General features: G+C 49.1%; 1 protein-coding gene across 6 annotated transcripts in view; it reads right to left on the minus strand.

The window, feature by feature from the left end:
- Window positions 1-4,059: 4,059 nt before the first annotated feature.
- The window catches only part of VDR (vitamin D receptor), a 104,229-nt gene continuing 83,620 nt past the window's right edge, over window positions 4,060-24,668 (minus strand). For 4 of the 6 annotated variants that reach the window (XM_024256328.3, XM_009247660.4, XM_024256325.3 and 1 more), the window contains 6 exons: window positions 20,055-20,239; window positions 19,679-19,799; window positions 18,191-18,362; window positions 9,208-9,359; window positions 8,891-9,007; window positions 4,060-7,543 (listed from right to left, as the gene is read on the minus strand). In XM_024256328.3, the coding sequence (XP_024112096.2) occupies window positions 7,284-7,543; window positions 8,891-9,007; window positions 9,208-9,359; window positions 18,191-18,362; window positions 19,679-19,799; window positions 20,055-20,239 (1,007 nt within the window). In that variant the 3' untranslated portion in view covers window positions 4,060-7,283. 6 annotated transcript variants of the gene reach the window in all.

Consider the following 24,668-nt stretch of genomic DNA (forward strand, 5'->3'; position numbering starts at 1 on the left):
ACCCGACTCTTGAAACTTGTCTTGATTCTCTTTTCTCTGGGCATAAGCCACCCCTTGACAGAGAATATTGACATGAATTATAGGTCAGTAAATACGCATGTAGTGAAGTCCAGGTGTTGGTGATTGTTGAAGGATTGCCATTGACAAATAAAGAACATGACTGAAAGAAGTTGGGGACAGTAGTCACTACAGTTCCATTTCAGATTTATATTCCTACCTTCCCATCTCTTTCCCACACTTTTCTCCCCAGGCAGCTTTCGGTTGGGGCCAATTTGGTTTACTAAGTGGCACACCTGTCCCCTGGTGGCCAGGTGGTACAATGACACCTTCTCTCAGTTCTGGTAGATATCATGGAGCAGGAGTCCCTAGCACCAAGAAGCTGAGATCTGGAAGAGTGGCCCCAAAAAATCAGCCTGGAGTGAGTCTAGAGGGCCCATCAGGGATCGGAGGTCGGAATGTGGGAGCAATGTCACCTCCTTGATAAAAACTTATTTGACCATCTCAGCAACCCAATAGTGATGTTGGCCAGCACTTATGATTGATAACTACGTGCCAGGTACTGTTATAAATGCTTTACACAGATTATATCACAACAACAGCAAATCTATGAGGTAGGTACTATTATTGTTACCATTTTGTGGATGAAGAAACTGAGGCTCAAAAACATTAAGTAACTTGCCCAGGGTCATACAAATAACAAATGGCAGAGCCAGGCCTGGAAGACAGCAGTTTACTTGTTAACTGTTACTTTTAACTTGTTAACATTTTGCAGCTTCCACTTGGCATGCCTAGTACTCATCTGTCTGTAGGGCTGTCTTCTCCCACTGCACAGTGTTTTTCTTGGGGGCGGCGACTGTCTTGTTCATTGCCATATCCCCAGCACTGAGCTCGGTGGTGTGTCTGGTTAGAAACATTGGAAGGACTACATAACTTGGCTGCACCTCAGAGGGAACCTGCAGCCTCGCTCACTGTCAGCACGGACTATGCTCAGAGGCCGGGGGCACAAGACCCTGGGAGACCCTTGGCTGAGGTGTGAGAGGGTCAGATACTCCCTGTTGCCTGGGAGGAGAAGCCGGAGAGCAGATCCCTAACCCCATGTCGCTGGCATGAGGAGAGGTAAGCACCACCAGGTGCCCTCAGTAGCAGAGACTCAGAGCCTTGCTGAATCTCACTCACATCATGGAGATAGAGAAAGGGTGGAAGGGGGATGTGATTGGGGCTTTGGGGGCGGGGGCCAGGCAAGTGGCTCAAAGCTATCCCCGTAGGGCAGTAGCACCACCTAGTGGTGAAACTCAAGATGATTTAGGAAAAATAACCCAGCTAATACATAGCTGAGGGGAGGCTGGGAACCCCCTCCTTTGGAGACAGCACTCTCCTTGGATAGAGCCACAGGAGAGGGCCTGGAACTCTTCCAGCGTCTCCCCAAGCCAGAGCAGCTCACTCCAGAAGTGCTCACCAGGTTGTATAGAATGTGAAGAAAACACCCCCTACGGACATGTCCTATGGGCCACAGGCTGAAAAGAGCCGCCTGGCTGAGGTCATGTCAATGAAATCACACGCTCTTCAGGGAACAGCCTGCATCCAATGACTACCTGATGCAGGAATACAGAAGTGTCTCCCTCACTTCACCTTGGGGCAATCCAAAGGGCCATCCCAGCTTCAGAGATCCCCACACGGGTTGATTGAGACCTTCACTGAGACTGCTTTGCAGCCCAGCTTCTCCCACTGCTAAGTCTACTTCTTTCCCTTCCACCAGGGCTGATCATCCTGAGACCGTTCCCTAAAAAGCTCCCTGCACTTCAACCTGCATTTCAGAGTCTACGTCCCTGGAACCCAACTTGCAACACCATCCCGTATATCATATATCACATGCGTGCATACAGAGATTCGGAGCAGCTGTCTGGAGCAGCGAGCTCTCAGATTCCACCCGCCAGCCACAGGCTCCACACCCTGCTGTGCTTCTGGGTCTCGAGGAGCACAGACTCCCCATCAGCCTCATGGGCTCCCTGCCCACAATGAGGACTAGTTGCCTATAGGATGTCAGCATGATGAGCCATCTCCTTGGCCACGCTGGAGGTGTCAGACAGCATCCATCCTTCTTGTCATCTGCAGGCACCATGGGACAGGCAGACCGACCCGCACTGCACAGGCAGCCTGCAAGGAGCCTGGTAGAAGCTGGGGAAATTGATGGGCTCTGGTCACTCCTGGCAGGCCCTGTTTGCTTGCTCCAGGACTAAAGGAATCAATACTTCCTAGCACACCAGCGAGCTATTTATACCACATGTTGCTTTGAGCCTATCAACCCCATGGTCTGTGCAGTGTTTTTGCTTTATGTCTCTTTTAAGGAGCAGACTCATTCACACTACCCCAGGTGTGGCACAGCCCATTGTAAGGGGAGGATGTTCCCTATAGCGCTTCCATATGATGTCAGGTTAGTGGCCATTCTGCCCGACAGATCAACAGAAGCACATGACGCCAGCATCCTCGTGGAGTCATTCACAATTAGTACCAGATAAGAATGCATTGTATAGACCAGTGCTGCCCCATAGACTATTCTGCGATGATGAAAATGTCATGCTTGTAATCCCAGCACTTCGGGAGGCTGAAGCGGGCAGATAACTTGAGGTTAGGAGTTCAAGACCAGCCTGGACAACACGGTAAAACCCTGTCTCTACTAAAAATACAAAACTTAGCCAGGCATGGTGGCAGGTGCCTGTAATCCCAGCTACTCAGGAGGCTGAGGCAGGAGAATAGTTTGAACCTGAGAGGCAGAGGTTGCAGTGAGCGGAGATCGTGTCACTGCACTCCAGCCTGGGTGACAGAGCAAGACTCTATCTCAAAAAAAAAAAAAAAAAAAAAAAAAAAAAGAAGAAGAAAAAGAAAGAAAGAAAGAAAATGTTGTGTATTTGCACTGTCTGTTATGGTAGCCCTGAGGTTATCAAATACTGGAACTGCGGCTTGTGCGGTTGACAAACTAGATGTTTACCTTTATTTCATTTAAATTCTCACATGTAGCTAGCGGCTACTTGATTGAACAGTGTAGGCATAGAACCAAAGCTTGGAATATGAAAACTTGAAAACACTTGATCCTAATTATGCAATCTTCCTGGGGTATATTCCTCTTGGTTTACCTGGAAAAGTTCATTATAACACAGCCTTGGAAATTTTGTGTTCTTCTAGGTCAGCTATAAAAATGCTACATAAGATCCTTCTAACAGTGTATCAGAACTCCGTTCTCCACATGGAGAACACCCAGAGACATGCCCATTTATGCAGCTGTTGATTTCCTTTCTCTAAGTCCCTTCATGTTTCACAAAATAACCCTCAAGTTCTAAGCCCAATTCCCCTAAGTCCATCTCATCCCACTGAAACACATTTTAGCCTTTGGTTTGAAATATTTTCAGATGTTTCTGAAAAATTAGAGTGAATCACATCCCCAGGCCAACTTGTCCTAAATCAATACATTAGCTGGCATGATTTCCTTATTTTCAGATCACAATGCTGTTGGTTATTCTTGTTTACTGTGCCTAGCAACGCTATCCTTCATCATAAACCCCACTTCCTTGGGAAGCAGAGTGGAGTGCATCGGCGTAAGTTGGGCCCCTTAGGAGTCCTGTTTCTGCACAGCAGTGATTTGTAATCCTCCAGGTCACTGGCACAGCCGCCATCTGTAATGGCAGACACAGTTTTGCCAATAGCTGTTTGGTTTTCATTTTTGAGGGTCTCACGTAGGTGTCATATTGACTGCACACTTCCTGGGAGTAGAGCACAGTTTGGTCCAGCACCTCTAACTTTCCCAGCTCAGGGCCTGCTTTAGGAATGGGAACCTCTTTTATCTTCTGTCTGTGAGAGAGCTAGCAAGACCATCAGTCATCTGTCAGGTCCCCCAACTCAGTGGGAAGCAGGACAATGCAGCAGTTAATTTGTGGCTTCTGAAGCTAGCTGCCGAAGATTCAAATCCCATCCCTTGCTAGTGTGGCATTACTCAAGCTATCCCTTCTGTCAAATGGGGGTAATAATGATTCATCTCCCATAAGGTCCTTATAAGGATAAGGCAAATTGGTTTGCATAAAGCATTTATTTACAGCAGTACTTGCAACAAAGTAAGTACTATATAAGTATGAGTCATTTTTATTACCATAAGCAAAGCTTTCTACATTGGTTGACTTGACAAACTTCTGGCAAACTTTTTTTCTCTTTGTAAATCATTCAGCAGGCACTGTTTACATCCTTTCACTGCCATATCTCTAGCTTTCATCAAATCTGCCACACATTCCTGCCTTCTCTGTTGGCCTCACTTGGATTCTCCTACATGCTTCCAGTTAGCCAGCCAGAGGATTTTCCTGTCTCTGGGAATCTTGTGGAAAATCTTGCATTTTGGGGCACCTTCTCCTTCAGTTATAATGATATACCTTAGAAGTTTTACATTTACAAATGTCTATTTCCACACTCTCATTCTAAAGTAGAATCGATGATGACCTTTTCTCCCAGTTCAGCCCCATAAAAACTCATTTTCCCTTCTTTTCTTTTCCTCCCAGCTCCTAGACTTCCTTTGGAGGAGTAGCCTAGGTGGTGGGGCCCAGGGCTGAGTAACTGATATTCCCAGGAGTTCCCTGAAGAAGGCAGGGCCAGAGGGAGAGCTGGGAAGGTGGCGACATTACAAAGACAAATGCATGTTATAGATGAGGCAACAGCATTATACAAGGCTGAGGCGGAGAGCCCAGCAGGCCAGGGCCACGTCGTGGTGGGGCAAGGTCTGATTCGCATTGAGGCAGAGGTGAGTCTCCTTCCTTCTCCTTCTGATGGGTTGGTGGAGTTACAAGCCAGGGAAGGAAGGAAAGGGTCCCAGATCCAGACTTGCTCTGTCTGAAATCCAAGGCTTCCCCCAGGGACTGGGTCAGCCACCTGGGGAATGAGAATGGCGGTCTGAGCTCAAACATGGTGTAGTGAAAAGGACACCGGACCATGACTCCAAAGTCTGGTCCTGTCCTGGTCCACTTCTAAGACGGAGTTTCGCTCTTGTTGCCCAGGCTGGAGACTAATGGCATGATCTCAGCTCACTGCAACCTCCACCTCCTGGGTTCAATTCTTCTGCTTCAGCCTCCTGAGTAGCTGGGATTACAGGCAAGCGCCACCATGCCCGGCTATTTTTTTTTTGTTTTGTTTTTTTGTATTTTTAATAGAGACAGGGTTTCTCCATGTTGGTCAGGCTGGTCTCGAACTCCCGACCTCAGGTGATCCACCCGCCTCGACCTCCCAAACTGCTGGGATTACAGGCGTGAGCCACCGCGCCCGGCCTGTCCTGGCCCACTTCTAACTAGTTATATATGCTTGGGTGAGTCAGGCCCTCCTCTGTCAGTTTTCCTTAATGAGGGGATTGACTCGTTTAGCAACTTACAAGTGTTTCTCCCACTGAAGAGCAAGCTGGACCAATAAGTTCTGCAGCTAAAATCAAACAAGGGTCTCTCCCTGGACCCTTGTAAAATAACAACAACAGCAATAATAATTAATGTACAGAAGTTTCACAATGTAAGTTCTCCCCCCATAAATATCTCCAAATCAGTGGTACCTGCTACCCTGTATATTAAAATATAATACAAATGGAGTCTGAGTCTGAAAACAACTCATATCTAATAAATTTAAGATTAAACGATATATATGCTATTCTGCAGTAAGGAAGGTGGCTTTCAGATGTTTTTCCACCTGAAGCATTCTGAGAGACATGGGGCCAGTGGACACCAAGGCTCTTGCAGTGTGAAGTCTGATTCCTCCCTGGGTTTTCAGGGAACTGCGGTTGCAGGTGGAAGGACACAGCTTCCAGGAGTTGGGGCGGTCACGTTCCCACTGACTTTAACATTCCTAGTGACGCAGGGAATGCGGCCGCATTCCGCAAACTCAAAGCACTGATCTGAAGAAGCCTCTGTGATCCACGTCGAAGAACGCCCTTCTGTACCGGTCCCGCACACCTACAGCTCACTCTCACAAGGACCTCACCTTGGAGTAAACAGACAGACGCTTCCCACCAGCTGGGCTGGGCTGGCTGCGGAGGAGAGCATGCACTTGAAATTGTATCATTCCGCCCCTGCCTCACAGGCCCCTTTTGACTTTTGGATGGTGGAGTGAGAATAAGAAGGCACCCTACCCTACCATCATGGAACCCCCAAACGCTCTCTCTGACTAGCCACCCGAGACTGCCCCGCTCTCCCTTCCCACACTCTGGGGTGCGGCAGCGCTAGCTCTTAGCCCTGTGGGTGAACAGCGGCCTTGAAACCACATTGAGGCGGCAGGGAGATCATTACTCAGCCGCTGGGGTCTGAAAATTCTTCTCCTCCATCCCACCCTGCCAGGTGGAGAAGATGCGGCTCACTGCTTCTCCAGACTGGAAGTGGGGAGGGGGTGGGGGGAGCAGACTCTCGGTTACTCTCGGTGATCCGAGGAGGACAGAGAGGGCTGGCTCTCCTGGGCGGGAGGTAAGGCACTGGCAGGGGGAGGACGAGGTCGGCAGGTGCTTTTCTGCAAACTGGGGACAATTCAGTCCTGCTACATGGATCCGTGGAAGGAGGGCTTCCACCTCAACCAACCCCTTAGATCCAGGGCGAGGAACTGTGGGCTTGGTGACAGGGACAGCTGTGGCCACCATCCATATTCTTCTGTGAAGCTGTTTTTGTCTGTTTTTCCTCCTTGGGTCTCTCAGCAGGTGGGTTCATGCCTGGTGCTCCAGTGATGGGAAGAAAACTCACCTCACCACAGCTACTGCCCGTGAGAATATAACCAGGGCAATGGGATATTGGTGGGCACTGAAGGGGGTGGGGTGGGAGCTGTGGGCCGATTATTTATCGTGAGTAGGCAGGAGAGGGAGACCCCACTAGGCTCTGGACACGGGGGGCCTGCAGGTGCAGGTGCAGGTGTCTCTGTCCCTGAGGAATGGATGCATTTCTTCTGCCTGTTCCCTCAACATCAGTCAGCAGCCACTTATGCAGTGGTGGGGGCGTCTCTGGGCAAGACCCTGCCTCCAGCCTCTGCCCTCTGCCCCCACTTGGGTTTCTTTGTCAAACAAACAGCAACTCCTCATGGCTGAAGTCTCAAGGGACTGGGGAAAGGCCTGCAGGAAAGGGGTTAGGTTGGACAGGAGAGAGAATGGGCTGGGTGGACAGGGGAGGTGGCAGAGGAGGGGCTGAACCCCAGATGGGGTGAGGAGGGCTGCTGAGTAGCCGCCAGCCCTGGGCCTGGCACGTGGCCCTGGAGGAGCAGCCCCACCCAGGCACCGCCACAGGCTGTCCTAGTCAGGAGATCTCATTGCCAAACACTTCGAGCACAAGGGGCGTGAGCTTCATGCTGCACTCAGGCTGGAAGGAGAGGCAGCGGTACTGCTTGGAGTGCTCCTCATTGAGGCTGCGCAGGTCGGCTAGCTTCTGGATCATCTTGGCATAGAGCAGGTGGCTGCCCGGGGGCGGGTGGCGGCAGCGGATGTAGGTCTGCAGTGTGTTGGACAGGCGGTCCTGGATGGCCTCAATCAGTGCGGCGTCCTGCACCCCAGGACGATCTGTGGGCACGGGGACAGAGGAGAAGGCACAGGAGCTCTGAGCTGGGCCCCTCACTGCTCAATCCCACCACCCCCCACCCACACAGACACTCAACGGCAGCACCCCCTAGGCCACCCCTCTATGACTGCTGACCGGTGATACCACTGCCCGGCCCCAAAGCCCTCCAGTGACTTCTCCATGCATTTAGGATCCAGTCCCAGGTCCTTCCATGGGCCCACCTGGCCCTGTCCCTGCCTGGCTTTGCTCCCGGTCCATGCTCTGTCCATCCCTCAGCGTCCCGATGCGCCGTGTTCTCTGGCCACCAGCCTTCACATCTGTGCTCCCTCTGCTTGGAACTCTGCTCTGCTATCTTTGCCAGACTCTTACTGATCCTTTAGATAACAGTTTAAAAGGTCTTCCTCCAAAAGGCCATTCCTGGCAACACTCTACCTCCGTGGCCCAGACCACGTCAGCTTCCCTCCTTCTATTCTACCCTTCTGTAGTATCACTTACTTTATTTTTAAAACTCTTGCCTTGTTAGGAATTAGTCATTAAATAACATTTGTTTCATGTTTCCTCCTAAGCTTCATGGGAGAGGAGCCTGTGTCCCGTTTGCTGCTGAACCCCAGTACCTAGCATAGTGCCTGGTACCTAATAGGTGCTCAATAAATTGTTGCTAAGTGGATGAATGAACGAGGGAAGGCTGGCTGGGCAGGGGTAGAGGAGCCCACCTCCATTCCTTGAGCCTCCAGTCCAGGAAAGCATCCCTGGGCAGAGGCCACTAGCTTGTTCCCTAAACACAGCACAGGCTGAGGGAGGGCCGCCCCTCTTTGGACCTCATCACCGACATCATGTCCCCAAGGTCACAATAACTTCCTCTTCGGCCTTTTCTCCCTCTTCTCACCTCTACCCAGCAGAAGAGGTCAAGGGTCACAGCACGCTGCCTCCAAAATCAATCAGGTAAACTATATAGGCAGAACCATCTCTCAGACTCCAAGGTTTTGTACCCTGCCCGCAAGAAACCTCAAATAACAGGAATGTTGAGCCCAGTTCACACAAGAGCAGAGCCTGAGTATTGGGAACGCGCAGGCCTGTGTGTGGCCCGAGGAACCCTGCTTATCTAGTTCCTCAGAATCCCCCCTACGAATCACCTGCAAACTCTGCAAGGCAGAGCCAAGGGCAGTGAGGGGCACCTCAGCGTCCACACACCACTGGGGCTCTGCAAACCAGCAAGGTAGGTATTTCCTTCTCTGCCTCTCCTTTTGCTACATCTTCCTTCAGGTTGCCCAGCTGGCCCTCAGCAGGTCTTTGTCCTTCATACTCCCCGCTCCCCAGGTCCCTGAGCTCCTCCCTGCCTGGCCCCATACCTGGGGAGACGATGCAGATGGCCATGAGCAGGACATGCTCCTCCTCATGCAAGTTCAGCTTCTTCAGTCCCACCTGGAACTTGATGAGGGGCTCAATCAGCTCCAGGCTGTGTCCGGCTGTGAGAGACAATGGCCAGGCACTGTGGGCAGAGCTGAGGAGCCGCCCACCCACCTCCAACTCCATGGGTCTGACCCTCGCCCTTCTCTCCCTGTTGGTGCCTAACTCCCTCCCACGTATCTGATTGAAGCCCAAACCCCAGGACGGGTGGAGCCAGAGTCTGGGAGCTGGAAAAGTTGGAGGTGGAGTCTAGGAATACCTTTGGTCACGTCACTGATGCGGTACTTGTAGTCTTGGTTGCCACAGGTCCAGGACATGTCATCCATGGTGAAGGACTCATTGGAGCGCAACATGATGACCTCAATGGCACTTGACTTCAGCAGTACGATCTGGTCCTCAGAGGTGAGGTCTCTGCAGGGGAGGGAGGGAGGGAGGTCAGGTTACCAGTCAACGCCTTCAAGCCACACAAATCAGTTTAGTGTTTTGACAGGTATACACCTGCTGGGCACCAACATGCACCCTGGGTCTTTCATCGAGGAGCTCGCAGCCTGGCTGGAAGGGACAAGAGTGTTCCTTGAGAGAGAACAGTTCAACACTGTGATCATGTGCCAAGGCCAGAAGTGAAGTAGCTCAGTTACTAAGACAAGAAAAACTCGGAGACCAAGCAGCCAGAGGTATGGGGCACAGGAAATGCAGCACAGGGAAGCTCCCAGCGTTGAGGCATGAATATGGTGGTCTGCAAAAGGTAGGGCCATGGTATCTTCAACAACACCCAAGTTTTCTCCTCCTCTCCCTTCTCCTGTCCTCCAGTCCTTCTCAGTAGTAAATTCAGCCAACTCTGTCTCCAGGATGTCTCTCGAGCCCGTGATCTTATTCCCACTCCTACCAGGAGTGCTCTGGTTCAGAGCTCCAGGGTCTTTTCCAATAGCCTCTTACAGGAATCCCAGACTTGTGTCTCTCCAGTCTCTCATTCATCTTTCTTACCACTGCTGCAGGTTAATGTCCTCTTTCACTCAGAAATCTTCACTGACTCTCAAACATCCTAGGATCAGGCCCACACTCCCTAACTTGGCTCCAATCTCTCATTCCAACTCCCTTTCCCATGGTAGACTCCACCAACCTTCCATTCTAGCAGCATCATGCCACTCCACATTCAGATGCTGTGTGTTCTCACTGTGCCTTTTTTTTTTTCTTGTGACAGGATCTCACTCTGTTGCTGAGGCTGGAGTGCAGTGTTATGATCATAGCATGCTATAGCCTCAAACTCCTGGGCTCAAGTGAGTCTCCCACCTCAGCCTTCCGAATAGCTAAGACTACAAGCATGCGCCACCATGCTCAGCTAATTTTCTTTTATTAGTATTTTTAGAGACAGTGTCCTGTTCTGTCACACAAGCTGGAGTGCAACAGAATGATTATGGCTTACTGCAGCCTCAAACTCCTGGGCTTGAGCAATCCTCCTGCCTCAGCCTCCTAAGTAGCTGGGACTACAGGTGCACACCACCATGCCTAGCTAATTTTTTTGGAGACGGAGTCTCACTTTGTCGCCCAGGCTGGAGTGCAGTGGCGCGATCTCGGCTCACTGCAAGCTCCGCCTCCCGGGTTCACGCCATTCTCCTGCCTCAGCCTCCCGAGTAGCTGGGACTACAGGTGCCTGCCACCATGCCCGGCTAATTTTTTTTGTATTTTTAGTAGAGACGAGGTTTCACAGTGTTAGCCAGGATGGTCTCAATCTCCTGACCTTGTGATCCGCCTGCCTAGGCCTCCCAAAGTGCTGGGATTGCAGGTGTATGCCTAGCTAACTCTTAAATTTTTTTGTAGAGATGGTGTCTCGCTATGTGGCCCAGGCTGGTCTCAAATTCCTGGCCTCAAGTGATCCTCTCATCTTGGCCTCTCAAAGGACCAGGGTTACAGGTGTGAGCCACTGCACCCAGCCATCACCACGCCTTTGAGCATACTACAGCTCCAGCCAGGAATACCCTTCTAATTCTCCATTTTGTTTTTCTGGTCCTGAATCCACTGTGTTTTCCGTTGGAGCCCCGCACCTTTTGACTCTTCAGCACAGTTAGGGCCATGTCGTTGTGACGCCTTGAACATTGCTGGTGCTCTTATTTTGCCCTTCTCCTCCAGTTCTGCTCTTTACGTGCTTGTTTTCTACTCCTTTTTTTTTTTTTTTTTTTTGAGACAGAGTCTTGCTCTGTTGCCCAGACTGGAGTGCAGTGGTGAGATCTTGGCTCACTGCAACCTCCACCTCCCAGGTTCAAGCAATTCTCCTACCTCAGCCTCCTGAGTAGCTGGGATTACAGGCACCCGCCACCACACTCAGCTAATTTTTGTATTTTTAGTAGAGACAGGGTTTTGCCATGTTGGCCAGGCTGGTCTCAAACTCCTGACCTCAGATGATCTGCCTGCCTCAGCCTCCCAAGGAGCTGGGATTATAGCGTGAGCCACTGCGCCCGGCCACTTGTTTTCTACTCTTGTTTGTAAGTTACTTGGGGGCCAGCACCTCCTCTTAATCGCCTTACTGTTGCCCACACACTGACCATTGAGCCGTCAGCACAAGATGATCAATAGAGATGCGTTGATGATTTGAGAGGCCAATGACTAGTTCCACTATTCTGAGTCACGAATGGGCTTGTCTGAACAATGGCGAGGAAAAGGCAGGGCTCACAAATCAGCTTGCTTCTGGCTTTTACTCCCTTTCTCTTCCTGACTGTCTGCTTCCTCCTGGATATCCTGTAGATAGGCTGTCATCCCCTCAAAGGCTGCATGTTTATATAGAAAGACAGGAAGCTGATATTAACTGATGAGAGTGTTGTATCAGTGGGTGACAGATGGTGGGGAATGAGAAGGCTTGCATGATCAGGATGGCCAGCAAAGGATCTGTATTGAAAAAAATCACAACGTGCCAGAGTTGGAGGGCCCCTCTTAGGAACTCTTAGAGATGGCTCCTACATAACCTCTGCAGGACTCTCCTAGGGTCAGGGAGCTCAGGGCCTCTGGACACAGCCATGGGGTTGTTAGCGCCGAGATTAATGACGTCTTCTATTGAGCTACAACCCACGTGATGGTACACTCATTTGTGGTTTATAGTTTGTGCTCAATAAACCCAGAACCAGATTTCTCCACTAGCCATGGGACTTCCTTTGAACCATAGCTAATGGAGTTTTTTAAAAAGGAAAACTACCGTGTCCTCCTTCAGATAGTCTAATGACACAATGTCTAAACATCTCACCATCCTTGTCACTTTTCTCTAGATGCTCAATCCACATTTAAAAAACAAAAATGAACACCATTCCCATTTTTGTTTTGACTCATTATACAAGTAAAACATACTCATTATCAAATCTTTGGAAAATACATAAAAATGTAAAAACATTAAATTTGCTCATAACCACACTTCACATTTTGGTGTATTTTCTTCCTGTCTTTTTTTCTTATTTATTTATTTATTTATTTATTTTTGAGACAGTCTTGCTCTGTCACCCAGGCTGGAGTGCAGTGGTGCAATCTCGGCTCACTGCAATCTCTGCTTCCCGGGTTCAGGCAATTCTCCTGTCTCAGCCTGTGGAGAAGCTGGGACTACAGGCATGTGCCACCACATCCGGCTAATTTTTGTACTTTTAGTAGATATGGGGTTTCACCATGTTGGCCAGGCTGCTCTTGAACTCCTGACCTCAAGTGAGTCCTGCCAGCCTTGGCCTCCCAAAGTTCTGGGATTATAGGTGTGAGCCACTGTGCCTGGCACCTTCCTGTCTTTTTTCTGTGCAAATATATATATACCCACAAATATACATAGAGAGAAGGAGTATATGTTTAACATACTGGAGCTTATACTAATTCTTTATCCTACTTCCTATATCACTCAAAATTATTTAGCCCAGTTCTTAGAGGGTTGCATGATGTTACATCATAACAGTATACTCTAAGTTATTGAGCCAGTCTTCCATTTATCTATTTTTGAACATTTTGATTGCTTCCAATTTTTGCTATCATAGGTAATTCTGGGAGGAATATCTTTATACATAGCCTTTTGTTGAGTGCCCCACTCAAACAGATGACCAGCAGTGAACACACCTTCCATGGATGCGGGTCAGAGAGACTTCAGTGGGATCACTGCTTTTGTGATCCAGACATCCTGCTGCTAGGAACACAAACCCAAAACGACCCCAAATGACTGCCCACAGCCTGGAAATACAGGGCCTTTCTAAATACAGCTCACAGCCGGGACCAGGGATGGTGGCGGGGTGTGAGTAGAGGTGGAGTTACAGGGGAAGCCATAAGAGAGCTTGTTCCATGATGATAGGCATCAGCACAGCTCCATTCCCCCTCCCTCACCTGTGTGACATTTGCACCCTCCTCTGTCTTCACGCCTGCAGCCCCTTCTGGGCACCCGAGATGTGCCTGGAATTGTGTTGCTGTTTCATCTTTCCCACCCTCAGAGGCAGAGCCCGGCCCCTCCCCTCCCGCATTCCCACGGTACCTCCAGCAGGCTTGTAGCAGGGCTCTTATCTCCTTGCAGCAATTGTTTACATGTCTATCTCTTTCATCAGACACCAAATCCCTGGATGCCAGGGACTGTCTTCTCAACAACTTTTGTCCCTCACAGTTTATGTAAGAAAGCTATTTGTTGGATGGATGAAGAAATGAATGTGGAGAAAAGGCACAGCACGAAGGAAGCATGATAACCCCCAGGGCTCTTCCCTAGGTATGGAAATGGCAATGAAGGTGAAGGCATTTAGCAGAAGAGGGCAGGGCTGCAGCTTATGAGGCCTGGTCTCTTGTGTACTTTACTTGTCAGTGAAGCCTGGGGGTCCTAAGTCCTCGGATCTAAGGCTGCTCTTGGCCATTTAGATGCTGCTGCTGATGCCGCCTCCTCCATGCATTTCATTTGCAGTGCCAGCAGGGAGGCAGATTTGTGGGGTGAGACTGAGAGGCTAAGGGAGGAGAGATGGGAGGAGAGAGCAGGCCAAGGCCACACTGTAGCGCAGTTCACACCCAGAACAGCCCATCCAGCCCCGCCCCACGTTGGTCTCATGCCCACAATGGAGACTCATCCTGTGCCCCCACACACCCACACAGAAGTCTCATCCTGCCTTCCCCACACCCTCCACCCTTGCCTGCAGGCAGCAAGATCAAAGCCACCAGGGATGCAGCCACTGTTCTTCTATGTCTTGGAACAATAGAACCCCTAGGTGTGGAAAGCAGCAGAACCAGAGAGCTACTGGGCTGGCCCACCCTGGGCCCAGTTGGAGCCTAGGTTTGGGCTCCAGTCCAGGCTCAGCATTACCTCTGTCCAGTCACAGAGAATGTCCATACCAGTGTCCTTGCAAGCTCTCTTAGCAAGGCCTGCTCCATTTTCGTTGGCATACCTTCTGCTCTGGGACTTCTCAAGTCATACTGAAGACAGAGAAGCCAACCCTAGCATGTTCAGGATCAGTTTAACCCATTTTGCATCAATGGCTGGGCAGCTCCTGTACCTGCCCATATGTACCTCACTTTAGCCATGAGTTGCAAGGACAGACTAGCGGACAGAGGGGAACATGATGAAAGGAAGAGGGCAAACTTCAACTTAACCTCAGGAAGAGAAACTGAGAGTAGTGCTATTTGTGTCAGGGTACATGTGGGAGGGCAATGGATAGGGGCCTTGAGCATGGGAGAAATTGGAGGCTGGGGTTCCTTAGTGAAGGGGGCAGCATTGGAGTAATCTGATTTAATGAGTAACTTTCTTTTTAGGACAGCTTTCCCGTGTGTGCAATCTCAGCCACCATTGGAATCACTGAACCTGGAATCACTGTATCTGGAAAGGGCCGCGGGGGCCCTCTGTCCTACTCCCCACTAGAGCAGGGAAAGATGAAGCCTGTGTAGACGAGGACTGCTGTCTGACATGAGGATGGAAATCAAGTGCTTCTGTGTTTTTTCCCTAGCCGTTTACACAAAACAAGACTTTGGAATATGTGGAGTTTGCAAACAGTAACGTGAAGCGTGGAGGAGGGAGTTGGAACTTGTGCTCTACGGAATGTGTTGTCAGTTCCAAGGAAAGCCTCTGAGGGTAAACCCCGGGCTCAGAGCAATGCCGGGCTCACACAAGATCTGTCGCTTGCTCCTGCCTGCCTGCCTGCCAGAGGGGCCCTCGCTCCTATCACTACAACCAAAATGTGCAATGCAGTAGGAGTGTCTCAGCACTGTCTGCCAGTTTTCTCTTCTTCACCATTTTCACATTAGTTGCAGGGGAAGAGCATCAAAAAAATTCTGATATTTGGGTTGGTGAGAGGCATAAAATAACACAGAGCCGGTTTTCTCAGGGCAGAAACAAACTGGAAAGTTCTGGGTTTAGTTCTGTGAATGACCATCATCTCACTGGCAAGGCATTAATTTAGGCAATAACTCATGGCTTTTCTACACAGCTAAGAGGGCCATACACCAATATATGGCACCTCATAATCTGTTTCCATCCAGAGCCAGCAATGTTAACTCATTTTCCAGCTCCCCGTATTCCAGCACTGAATCTGAGCATTAGTATCTAGGAAGCATTTTGCCCCTTCTGCCGGAAATACAGCTATTGCTGCTACTTGAAAGACAATAACATTGCTTGAGATTGATTTACTTCTCTTTCTCAACCATATTGTTTATGTATTTTATGGCAATATACCAAATGAACTTTGGGGAAGAATGAAGATACAAATATACATAAATATAGCCATTTCCCAACACATCTATTAAATGTGTCAATACTCTATTGTTTTAAGAATATTGGCCGGCAGTGGCTCATGCCTGTAATCCCAGCACTTTGAGAGGCCGAGACGGGCAGATCACGAGGTCAGGAGACCAAGACCATCTTGGCTAACACGGTGAAACCCTGTCTCTACTAAAAATACAAAAAAATTAGCCGGGCATAGTGGCGGGCGCCTGTTGTCCCAGCTACTCGGGAGGCTGAGGCAGGAGAATGGCGTGAACCCAGGAGGCGGAGCTTGCAGTGAGCCGAGATCGTGCCACTGCACTCCAGCCTAGGCGACAGTGCGAGACTCTGTCTCAAAAAAAAAAAAAAAAAAAGGAATATTGGCTGGGCATGGTGGTTCACGCCTGTAATCCCAGCACTTTGGGAAGCTGAGGCCGGCAGATCACCTGAGGTCAGAAGTTCAAGACCAGCCTGGCCAAGATGGTGAAACCCCATCTCTACTACTAAAAATACAAAACTAGCCAGGCGTGGTGGTGCGTGCCTGTAATTTCAGCTACTCAGGAGGCTGAGGCAGGAGAATTGCTTGAACCCAGGAAGCAGAGGTTGCAGTAAGTTGAGATCGCGTCATTGTACTCTGGCCTGGGCAACAAGAGAGAGACTCTGTTTCAAAAAAAAAAAAAACAAAAAATTAACCAGGCATGGTGGCATGCTCCTGTAGTTCCAGCTACTTGGGAGGCTGAGGCAGGAGAATTGCTTGAACCTGGAAGGCAGAGGTTGCAGTGAGCTGAGATCGCGCCATTGCACTCCAGCCTGGGTGAAAAGAGCGAAACTCCGTCTCAAAAAAGAAAAAAAAAAAAAAAGAATATTAACACTGCATGAGTATTTAAATATAAGTATTATATACAGTATTGTTGTTAAAACAATAAAACATAGGAATAAATGAATGAAATTTATATTAATGAATTGATAAAGGAGGATCCCTTCTCCCGTAGAACTCCTTATACTTATATATTTTGGCAAAAATGTATCAGTATGGTTAGGAAATGGTCTTTATTTTTTTCTTTTTTGAGACAGGGTCTTGCTCTGTTGCCCAGGCTGGAGTGCAGTGGTGCAATCATGGATCACTGCAGCCTTGACCTCCTGGGCTCAAGTGATCCTCCTGCCTCAGCCTCCCTAGTAGGTGGGACTATAGGCATGCGCAACCACACCTGGCTAATTTATAAATTGTTTTTTTTTGTAGAGAAGAGGTCTCACTGTGTTGCTCAGGCTGGTCTGGAACTCCTGGGCTGAAGCAATCCTCCTACCTCAGTCTCTCAAAGTATTGGGATTATAGGCATGTGCCACCGTGCCCAGCCAGGAAATGGTCTTTAAATGTACATTTTGGTGAAGGATGCCAGGGTCATATATGCCAGTAAACCTATCTCTCTCCAGGATTCCTAGACTGTTTCACAAGTCTACATGGCCAAGCCCTTCTCCTCTCTATTACTTCATTCTGCTCTCCGAGTTGGGGTGTGGAGGAATCATATTGTTGAATTTAAAGAGATAATATGAGGATTCCAGTCAAGCCAGCTGGAGTGAACACAGCAGTGAGCTGGGAGTTCTAGGCCCGGCTCTGACATGCTGGCTCCAACACCTGGAAGGGATCCTGGCTGGCCATTGGACCTCTCTGGGTTTCCACACCATCATCCAGAAAGTGCAGAGATGGACTAGCTCTCCAGTGCTGGCCTGCAGAGTAACGCACGACAGGCTGCACTTTCTAAATACAGATTTCTGGGCCTACGCCAGAGATTCTGATTTCGCAGGTCTAGGGCAGGGCCTGAATCTCTATTTTAAAGAAGCAACGGAGGCTGGCTGCCGTGGCTCATGCCCGTAATCCCAGCACTTTGGGAGGCTGAGGTGGGTGGATCACTTGAGGTCAGGTGATTGAGAGCAGCCTGGCCAACATGGCAAAACTCCATCTCTACTAAAAATAAAAAAATTAGGGCAGGGCACGATGGCTCATGCCTGTAATCTCAGCACTTTGGGAGGCTGAGGTGGGTGGATCACTTGAGGTCAGGTGATCGAGAGCAGCCTGGCCGACGTGGTAAAACCCTGTCTCTACTAAAAATACAAAAATTAGCTGGGCTTGGTGGCGCACACCTGTAATCCCAGCTACTTAGGAGGTTGAGGCAGGAGAATCACTTGAACCTGGGAGGCGGAGGTTACAGTGAGCCGAGATAGTGCCACTGCACTCCAGCCTGGGCGTAAGAGCAAGACTCTGTCTGGAATAAATAAATAAATAAATAAATAAATAAATAAATAAATAAATTAGCCGGGCATGGTGTCTGGTGCCTGTAGTCCCAGTTACTTGGGAGGCTGAGGCAGGAGAATCGCTTGAACCTAAGAGGCGGAGGTTGCAGTGAGCCGAGATCGCGCCGCTGCACTCCAGCCTGCGTGACAGAGCGAGACTCCGTTTAAAAAAATAAAAAATAAAAAAAAGAAGTGGTGGATGAGTGATCTCCAACCCTTCTTGTAGCTCAGTCTAGGACTCTGACTCTGTTCCCCAGAGATTGCAGAAGTTTCTTACCTGAATCCTGGGATCATCTTAGCAAAGCCAATGACCTTTTGGATGCTGTAACTGACCAGGTCAGCCAGGTGGGGCAGCATGGAGAGCTGGGACAGCTCTAGGGTCACAGAAGGGTCATCTGAATCTTCTTCACTCAGATCCAGATTGGAGAAGCTGGATGAGTCCATCATGTCTGGGGGAGATGACGGAAGAGAAGGAGCTATTTAAGGATACCTGGACAAGGCCCCCTCCTGCCAGACCCTGCAAAGACTTGGTGTGCCCTGGCAGCAGAGCCAGTTGGTAATCCCACAGTGACTCCACAGGTCACCCTTCAGCCCCAGGCTTCCCTCTGGGACTTTCTCTGCCTCTTTCAGCAGCATAAGGCAGTAAAATCAAAGAGCCAGAGACACTCAGAGCAATGAGACTTCCTCAAGCAGACTGTGTGCTGTTCCTACAGATCTCAATCAAAAAAGAATTTGGGACCCATCAAGCCATGGAAAAAAATGTTCAACCTTGCTAATGATCAAAGAACTGCAGTGTAGAACATCTATACTTTTCACCTACAAACCAGAAACAAAAATGTTTAAATATTGATGCCAGTATTTATAAAGATGCAGGAAATTAGGCAATGCCTATGAGGGCTGGGGTGCTAAAGGAGATGCACATTACTGAAGGTACTCTAGAAAGCTATTTTACATTAGTCAAATAATTGTGTGTACTCTTTGACCAGTAATCACACTTCCTGGAATTCATTGTAAGGGAAAATTTCTGATAAGTGTAAATATTTAGCTACAAGTATACTGTTATCTTATTAAAACACTGAGAAATAATCCAGATATCCAATGGTAGGGGATTAGGTACATTATTGTATTCCAGAATACTATGCAGCCTTTAAAAATTATGTTCTGGATGCGTACTAACTGGTATGGAAAAACAATGCAATATAAAAAAAAGCAAGTCATCAGATTGTATACAGCACAATTTCTTTTCTGAATATACATATGTGTTTTTTTTTTAAAAAAAAGGAAGGAAAGCATGATGCCTCCCAGACTCTCAGCTGAGCTGGAGGGGACAGGTCCTCCAGGGCCAGAGTGGTCCCCAGAGCTCAGGTGGAAGGTGGACCTCAATGGGACCAACACATTCATCTTCCCACTCCAAATTTCACCTTCTGAAAGGCCCAGGATTAAAATATCACTTAAAGGAAGCAGGTCACCTCCAGGGAGGGGGCCATGGGCTGAAGCCTGGCTTAGAGGAAACAGCATGGGCCCGGGAGGCCGATGCTACACAGCTGGAATCCCAGCTTGGCCTCTTCCTCAGTGTGGGCCCTTGGGCAAGTCACCTTCTTCTGTAACAGAGGGGTTGTTGTGAGGACACTGCATAGCGCACAGTATTTATGTAAGTTTCCATTAGGGAGCCTTCCACCTCCTTCCATCCAGCAGCCCCAGGGCAGGTCCGGTGGACTCCTCACCCCCGCTCTCTTACTCTATGGAGGACTGAAGTCCTGCTTACCTGGAGAGGTGATACAGTTATCTGAGCAGGAGGAGGAGGAGTCCCCAGAGAAGCTGGGAGTGTGTCTGGAGTTGGGCCTGGAAGGATGGCTCCCTCCACCATCATTCACACGAACTGGAGGCTGGAAGGGAAAGATGGGGTCTCAGACCCACATTTCGGGGTTGCCTTCCTACCTTGGCCCTGATCTCTGATAGGAATGGCTTTGAGGAAGGTCTGTGGGAAGGCGAAGCCTCCCAGTGCCAGGGGGCAGAGCAGCCTCCGTCCCTACCCCAGTTCTGTTCAGGATGTCTCCTGCCCTCTGTCCCTACTCACTGGGCCCTGGCTCCACTAGTGCTTCTCCTCTGGACTGGCTCATCCTCCCAGCAGGCAGACATACCCGGAACTGGCAGAAGTCGGAGTAGGTGGGGTCATAGGTCTTATGGTGGGCGTCCAGCAGTATGGCAATGATGCGCTGCTGCTCCTCAGACAGCTTGGGCCGCAGACTGTCCTTCAAGGCCTCCTCCTCCTTCCGCTTCAGGATCATCTCCCGCTTCCTCTGCACTTCCTCATCTGTCAGGATGACTGTGGGGTGGGAAGGGGAGTCAGGAGGGCCGGCCAGCAGCTCCTCCAGGAAACCTTCCTCCTGCGGTTGGGGGTAAAGGTCCAAGATAGGAGGGGCTTTAACACTCGGGGCTCCCTTGGGGGTCCTCCTGCCACGGAAACTCCCACTCCACTGTGTGAAGAAAAATTGGGTTTGGTATGGTGAAAAGGAAGGCACATGCAAGAACAAGAAAAAGAGGATTTGAGAGGGGGGATGGTCTGGGCTTTAGGGAGTCGGGGTTCTCAAGAGCAAGTTGTGGGACCTTGGGCAAACTCTCTGGGCTTTTGTTCTTTTGTTTATAAAATGAGAGATTTGGACCATATAAGTTCTTCCAAGGTTCCTTTCTTGTACCTTCTTCCATAAAGTGTGTGTGTGTGTCTGTGTTGATATGCAGGTGGCGGAAGTAATAACACCTGCCTCAAAGGATGAACTGATTTGAGAACTGGATGCATGCCTGGCCCAGAGCAGATGCTCACTAAATGTTAGTTCCCTTCTCTCCCCTACCCTGATGTTCCATGATCCTGAAGAAGACATCAGGGTGGAGAGAGGATGCCAGAGCTCTCATAGCACTGGAAGTGAGATGTGGAGAGGACTCCTCTACGTGGCTGTCTCCACATTCAGGTTTCCAGACATGGGACTGTGGAATATAGAAAGACTAGACCTCTTTGGTTCTCTGCAAAACCACCCCTCCTCCAGCCTGTACAGCCTTGACATTTCTGTCCATGGAAGTTTTCAAGTCCTCTTGAAGGCCCCAAACGGTGAGGCCTTGCAGCTCTAATCTTAGAAGTTCTCTCCAGCCACTAATCAGGGTGTGGGGCCATACAGAGCCCCACCACCACCTGCAGGCTTCTGCCTGCCTCCCTGTGCTGGGGCAGCTGTGGGGGTGGAGGGGATGCTGGGAGCAAAGGTACCTGGCACGGCGGCTGGGCAAACAGACCTCCTGGCTGTGGCTTGCTGAGCACTGACGGCAGGAGTGGGCACCGGGGCCCTCGGCCTGTAGCTACTTGCTCGGTGCTGCTGCTGCCAGGGCATCTGCCCACAGAACTGGGGAGTTTCACAAGAGCAGAGAAAGGAACCAGAAGCCCAGGGTGAGTGAGTTCCAGGCTTCGAGAAAGGTCCATTGGCCCAGGCCCTCAGGTAGGGGGAGGACGAGAGAAGTAGCTGTGGGGTGAGGAAGAGCCTATGCTGGGAGGGAGTGGACAGCCAATGCCACAGGCATGGCAGGAAAGCGAGCGCTGCTGCAAGAGATGGCACTTCCCTCCACAGGGAGCGGGGGAGTAGACCACACCTAGGTGACTGACTCACCTGCCCAAACAGCTGCCAACTCTCCTCCCACAGTGGGTGTCTGCACAGACCCTACCAGGTCAGGCAGGGTGGGAGAGGAAGGGGCAGGGAGCATCCAGGGAAGGCAATGGGGGTAAGCCCTCGCTTGGGGAGCCCAAGATTAGGTGTCTTGTCTTTCCTGCTCACCTGGGGACCGGAGTTAGGGAGGCCTGTTTCTGCCAGCCACACCATGGTGTCTACAGGCACGTAGCTCAGCCTGACTGGACTTTGCTAACTTTCCAGTGATTCTGTGATGCCATTCTCCTGCCCAGATACTTTTCCCGGCCTCTACTGCTGACCACGTCCAAACTAAAGTTGGCTTGTTCCTAACTTTCAGACTTCATGTCTTAGTGCTTCTGGACACAGCCTCTGTTCTGGGCACGCTGGCGTTGCTGCTGACCTGGGAACATGACCTGCTCATGCTTGCCCCGGCATTTCCAGTTGTGCTGGGTGCCTGTCCAGCTGGGTCTCCTCTCCCCCAAACCTGTATGAGTTCTATCAGTTCTTCAGTGCCTACATCATAGCCATCTTTTTCCATGAAGCATTTCTTGATTGCCCTGATCTGCACCAAGCCTTGTTTTTTTCTGCTGAGCCTCATTTCCTATGCCTACTACATATTTAATCTTTCCCACACACACTGATACCCAATTATCTTCTGCTCTGTAAGACTCATGGTTAGCACAGGTTTCAATTCATTACCTATGGAGGGAGCCCAAGAAGTTCAAGGTCTCTTTCTCTAGATTACAAGTTACTTAAGGGCAGGGTCCATGTCTTACAATTCTTTCTTTTCTCTCCCTTCCTTTTCCTCCCTTCCTTCCTTCCTTCCTTCCTTCCTTCCTTCCTTCCTTCCTTTCTTTCTTTCTTTATTTCTTTCTTTCTTTCACAGACTACCACTCTATTACCCAGGCTGGAGTGCAGTGGCACCATCTCGGCTCACTGCAACCTCCACCTCCCGGGTTCTAAGCGATTCTCCTGCCTCAGGCTACAGAGTACCTGGGCTTATAGGCACACGCCACCACTCCTGGCCAATTTTTTTGTATTTTTAGTAGAGACGGGGTTTCACCATGTTGGCCAGGCTGGTCTCAAACTCCTGAACTCAGGTGATCCGCCCGCCTCGGCCTCCCAAAGTGCTGGGATTACAGGTGTGAGCTACCATGCCCGGCCTTTGTCTTACAATTCTTATATTTCCCCCATAAAGGCTAGACCGGAGGGGCTACCTGGCTGTGGTGCTTGCTCAGTAGTCTGACACCAAACATCAAATGCATCCACACACATTACACCAACTGTGTGCAAATCATTTTCCTGGTTCAGCAAAGGCTAGTGAGTACTCTAGTGCTGCTTGTCTCCTGCAATGTAGCGAATGGCACCTGGCGCACCAGAGAGCTGAGAAAGCTGACCTCTTTTATTGAAACAATTGTTATGGAAAGATTTTCAAGACAGAAAACCTTGTAACGGAACACTTTTAACGTCATATAACCTTTCCTTGATGATTCAGAGGTATCGTTCTGAATAATTACTGAACATTGCAGGACAAGGTTATGGCCTCAGAGTTGTCGGAGGCTGTCTGCCCCATGTTGCATGGCTCGGCGTGCTGGGCTTTGGAGTTCTTGGGCTGCTTTTCTTGCTTCTGGTGTCCACCTCTCTGTTAAGCTATGCGTTGTCTTCTTATTGGTGTCTGCCTCTGGAAGTGTGCCTTTCTCCACCTTAAGACTTACTTCTGATCTCTTGGGAGCTAGACGTTCTGGTGATCAAGTTTGATGTAATAAAAAGAAAATATTCTTAATGCTGAATAGCACATAAAGAGTTTTTCTATCTATGAGGCACTATTCTAAGAGCCTTTTGTATATTAACTCATATATTTAGCCCTCATGACAACCCTTTAAGGCAGGTGCTATTGTTATTCCCATTTAGCAGATGAGGGAGCTGAGGCCCAGAGAGGCTTTCTACCTTTCTGAAAGTCACACAGCTAACAGTGGTGAAACCGGTATTTAGTCCTGGGCAGTCTGGTTCTGGAGTGGAAGGTCATAACCACTACCCTCTACTGTGTCTGATTACATCTGGTTGTAAGTGGACCTTGGCTTTCAGCCATGGAGTTTTGACACACATTGTGTTCCAATCCATCTGAAGAGTGTGAAAATAAAATTAAGTCACAAAGCTTGTAAATTACCCACTTTAAAGAGACAAAGAAAGTTCAAGTTTAACCCTATAACATGATTCCTCCCAGTCACTTGCATCAAATAGCAACCACCATCTTCTATGGAGGTAATAGAGGAAGAAATGCTGAGATCTACCAGTTTCAAACAGGCCCAATCAATGAGCCTTCTGCAAGGCAAGATTGCTTGAGGACTGAATAAGTCTAAAGTCTTTCACATAAGCAAATGCACTGTGATTTATGAAATAATTTGTTTAAAGAGCTTGTTAATTTCATGGGAAATTTCTTATCATTTTTTCAATGGATTGAACCTAAAAAGTCATTACTATCATATAGGAAGACACTATATGATATATGAAGCCATTGACCTAGAATAAGAGTAAACAGGTTCTGAAAGAGTGTTGGGCTGTCTGGTGATTAGGCATCTAAAGTGCATGAGTTTTGGCATGTGGACTTTATAAAACCTATATGGCTGCTCAGAAGCTTTTTTTGACTTCCTTTTAAGCTCCTTGCTGAGTGTGAAATAATTTTGCGCAAGTTATTCCCATGCAAGACATGTTCTCTCCCTAACGAAGCCAAGATCTGCAACATAAACAATTTGAAAACATTTCAAGATGCCAAGGATGGGCTAAGAACAACCACAGGAAGAGGACATAAAATGTTTCCAAATGAACGGCATAGACATAACCAGGTTTGGGAGAATCTTACTGATCTATAGACCTGTGGAAGATATACAGAGAGAAAGAAGCATAATGAGGAGCTAATATTCATTGATTCCACACATTTATTGAGCACCTACTATGTGCCAGGTACTTTGCTAACACCAGGGAGAAAAGACATACATCTGTAAAAACATCAAGCAAGTTACCACAATGTGTGGTTCTGTGCAGGACAGGTATAGTATAAGCAAAAAGCAAGAACTCAGTTATAAAATT

Source organism: Pongo abelii, chromosome 10 (genome assembly GCF_028885655.2).
Source record: "Pongo abelii isolate AG06213 chromosome 10, NHGRI_mPonAbe1-v2.0_pri, whole genome shotgun sequence".
Classification (NCBI taxonomy): domain Eukaryota; kingdom Metazoa; phylum Chordata; class Mammalia; order Primates; family Hominidae; genus Pongo; species Pongo abelii.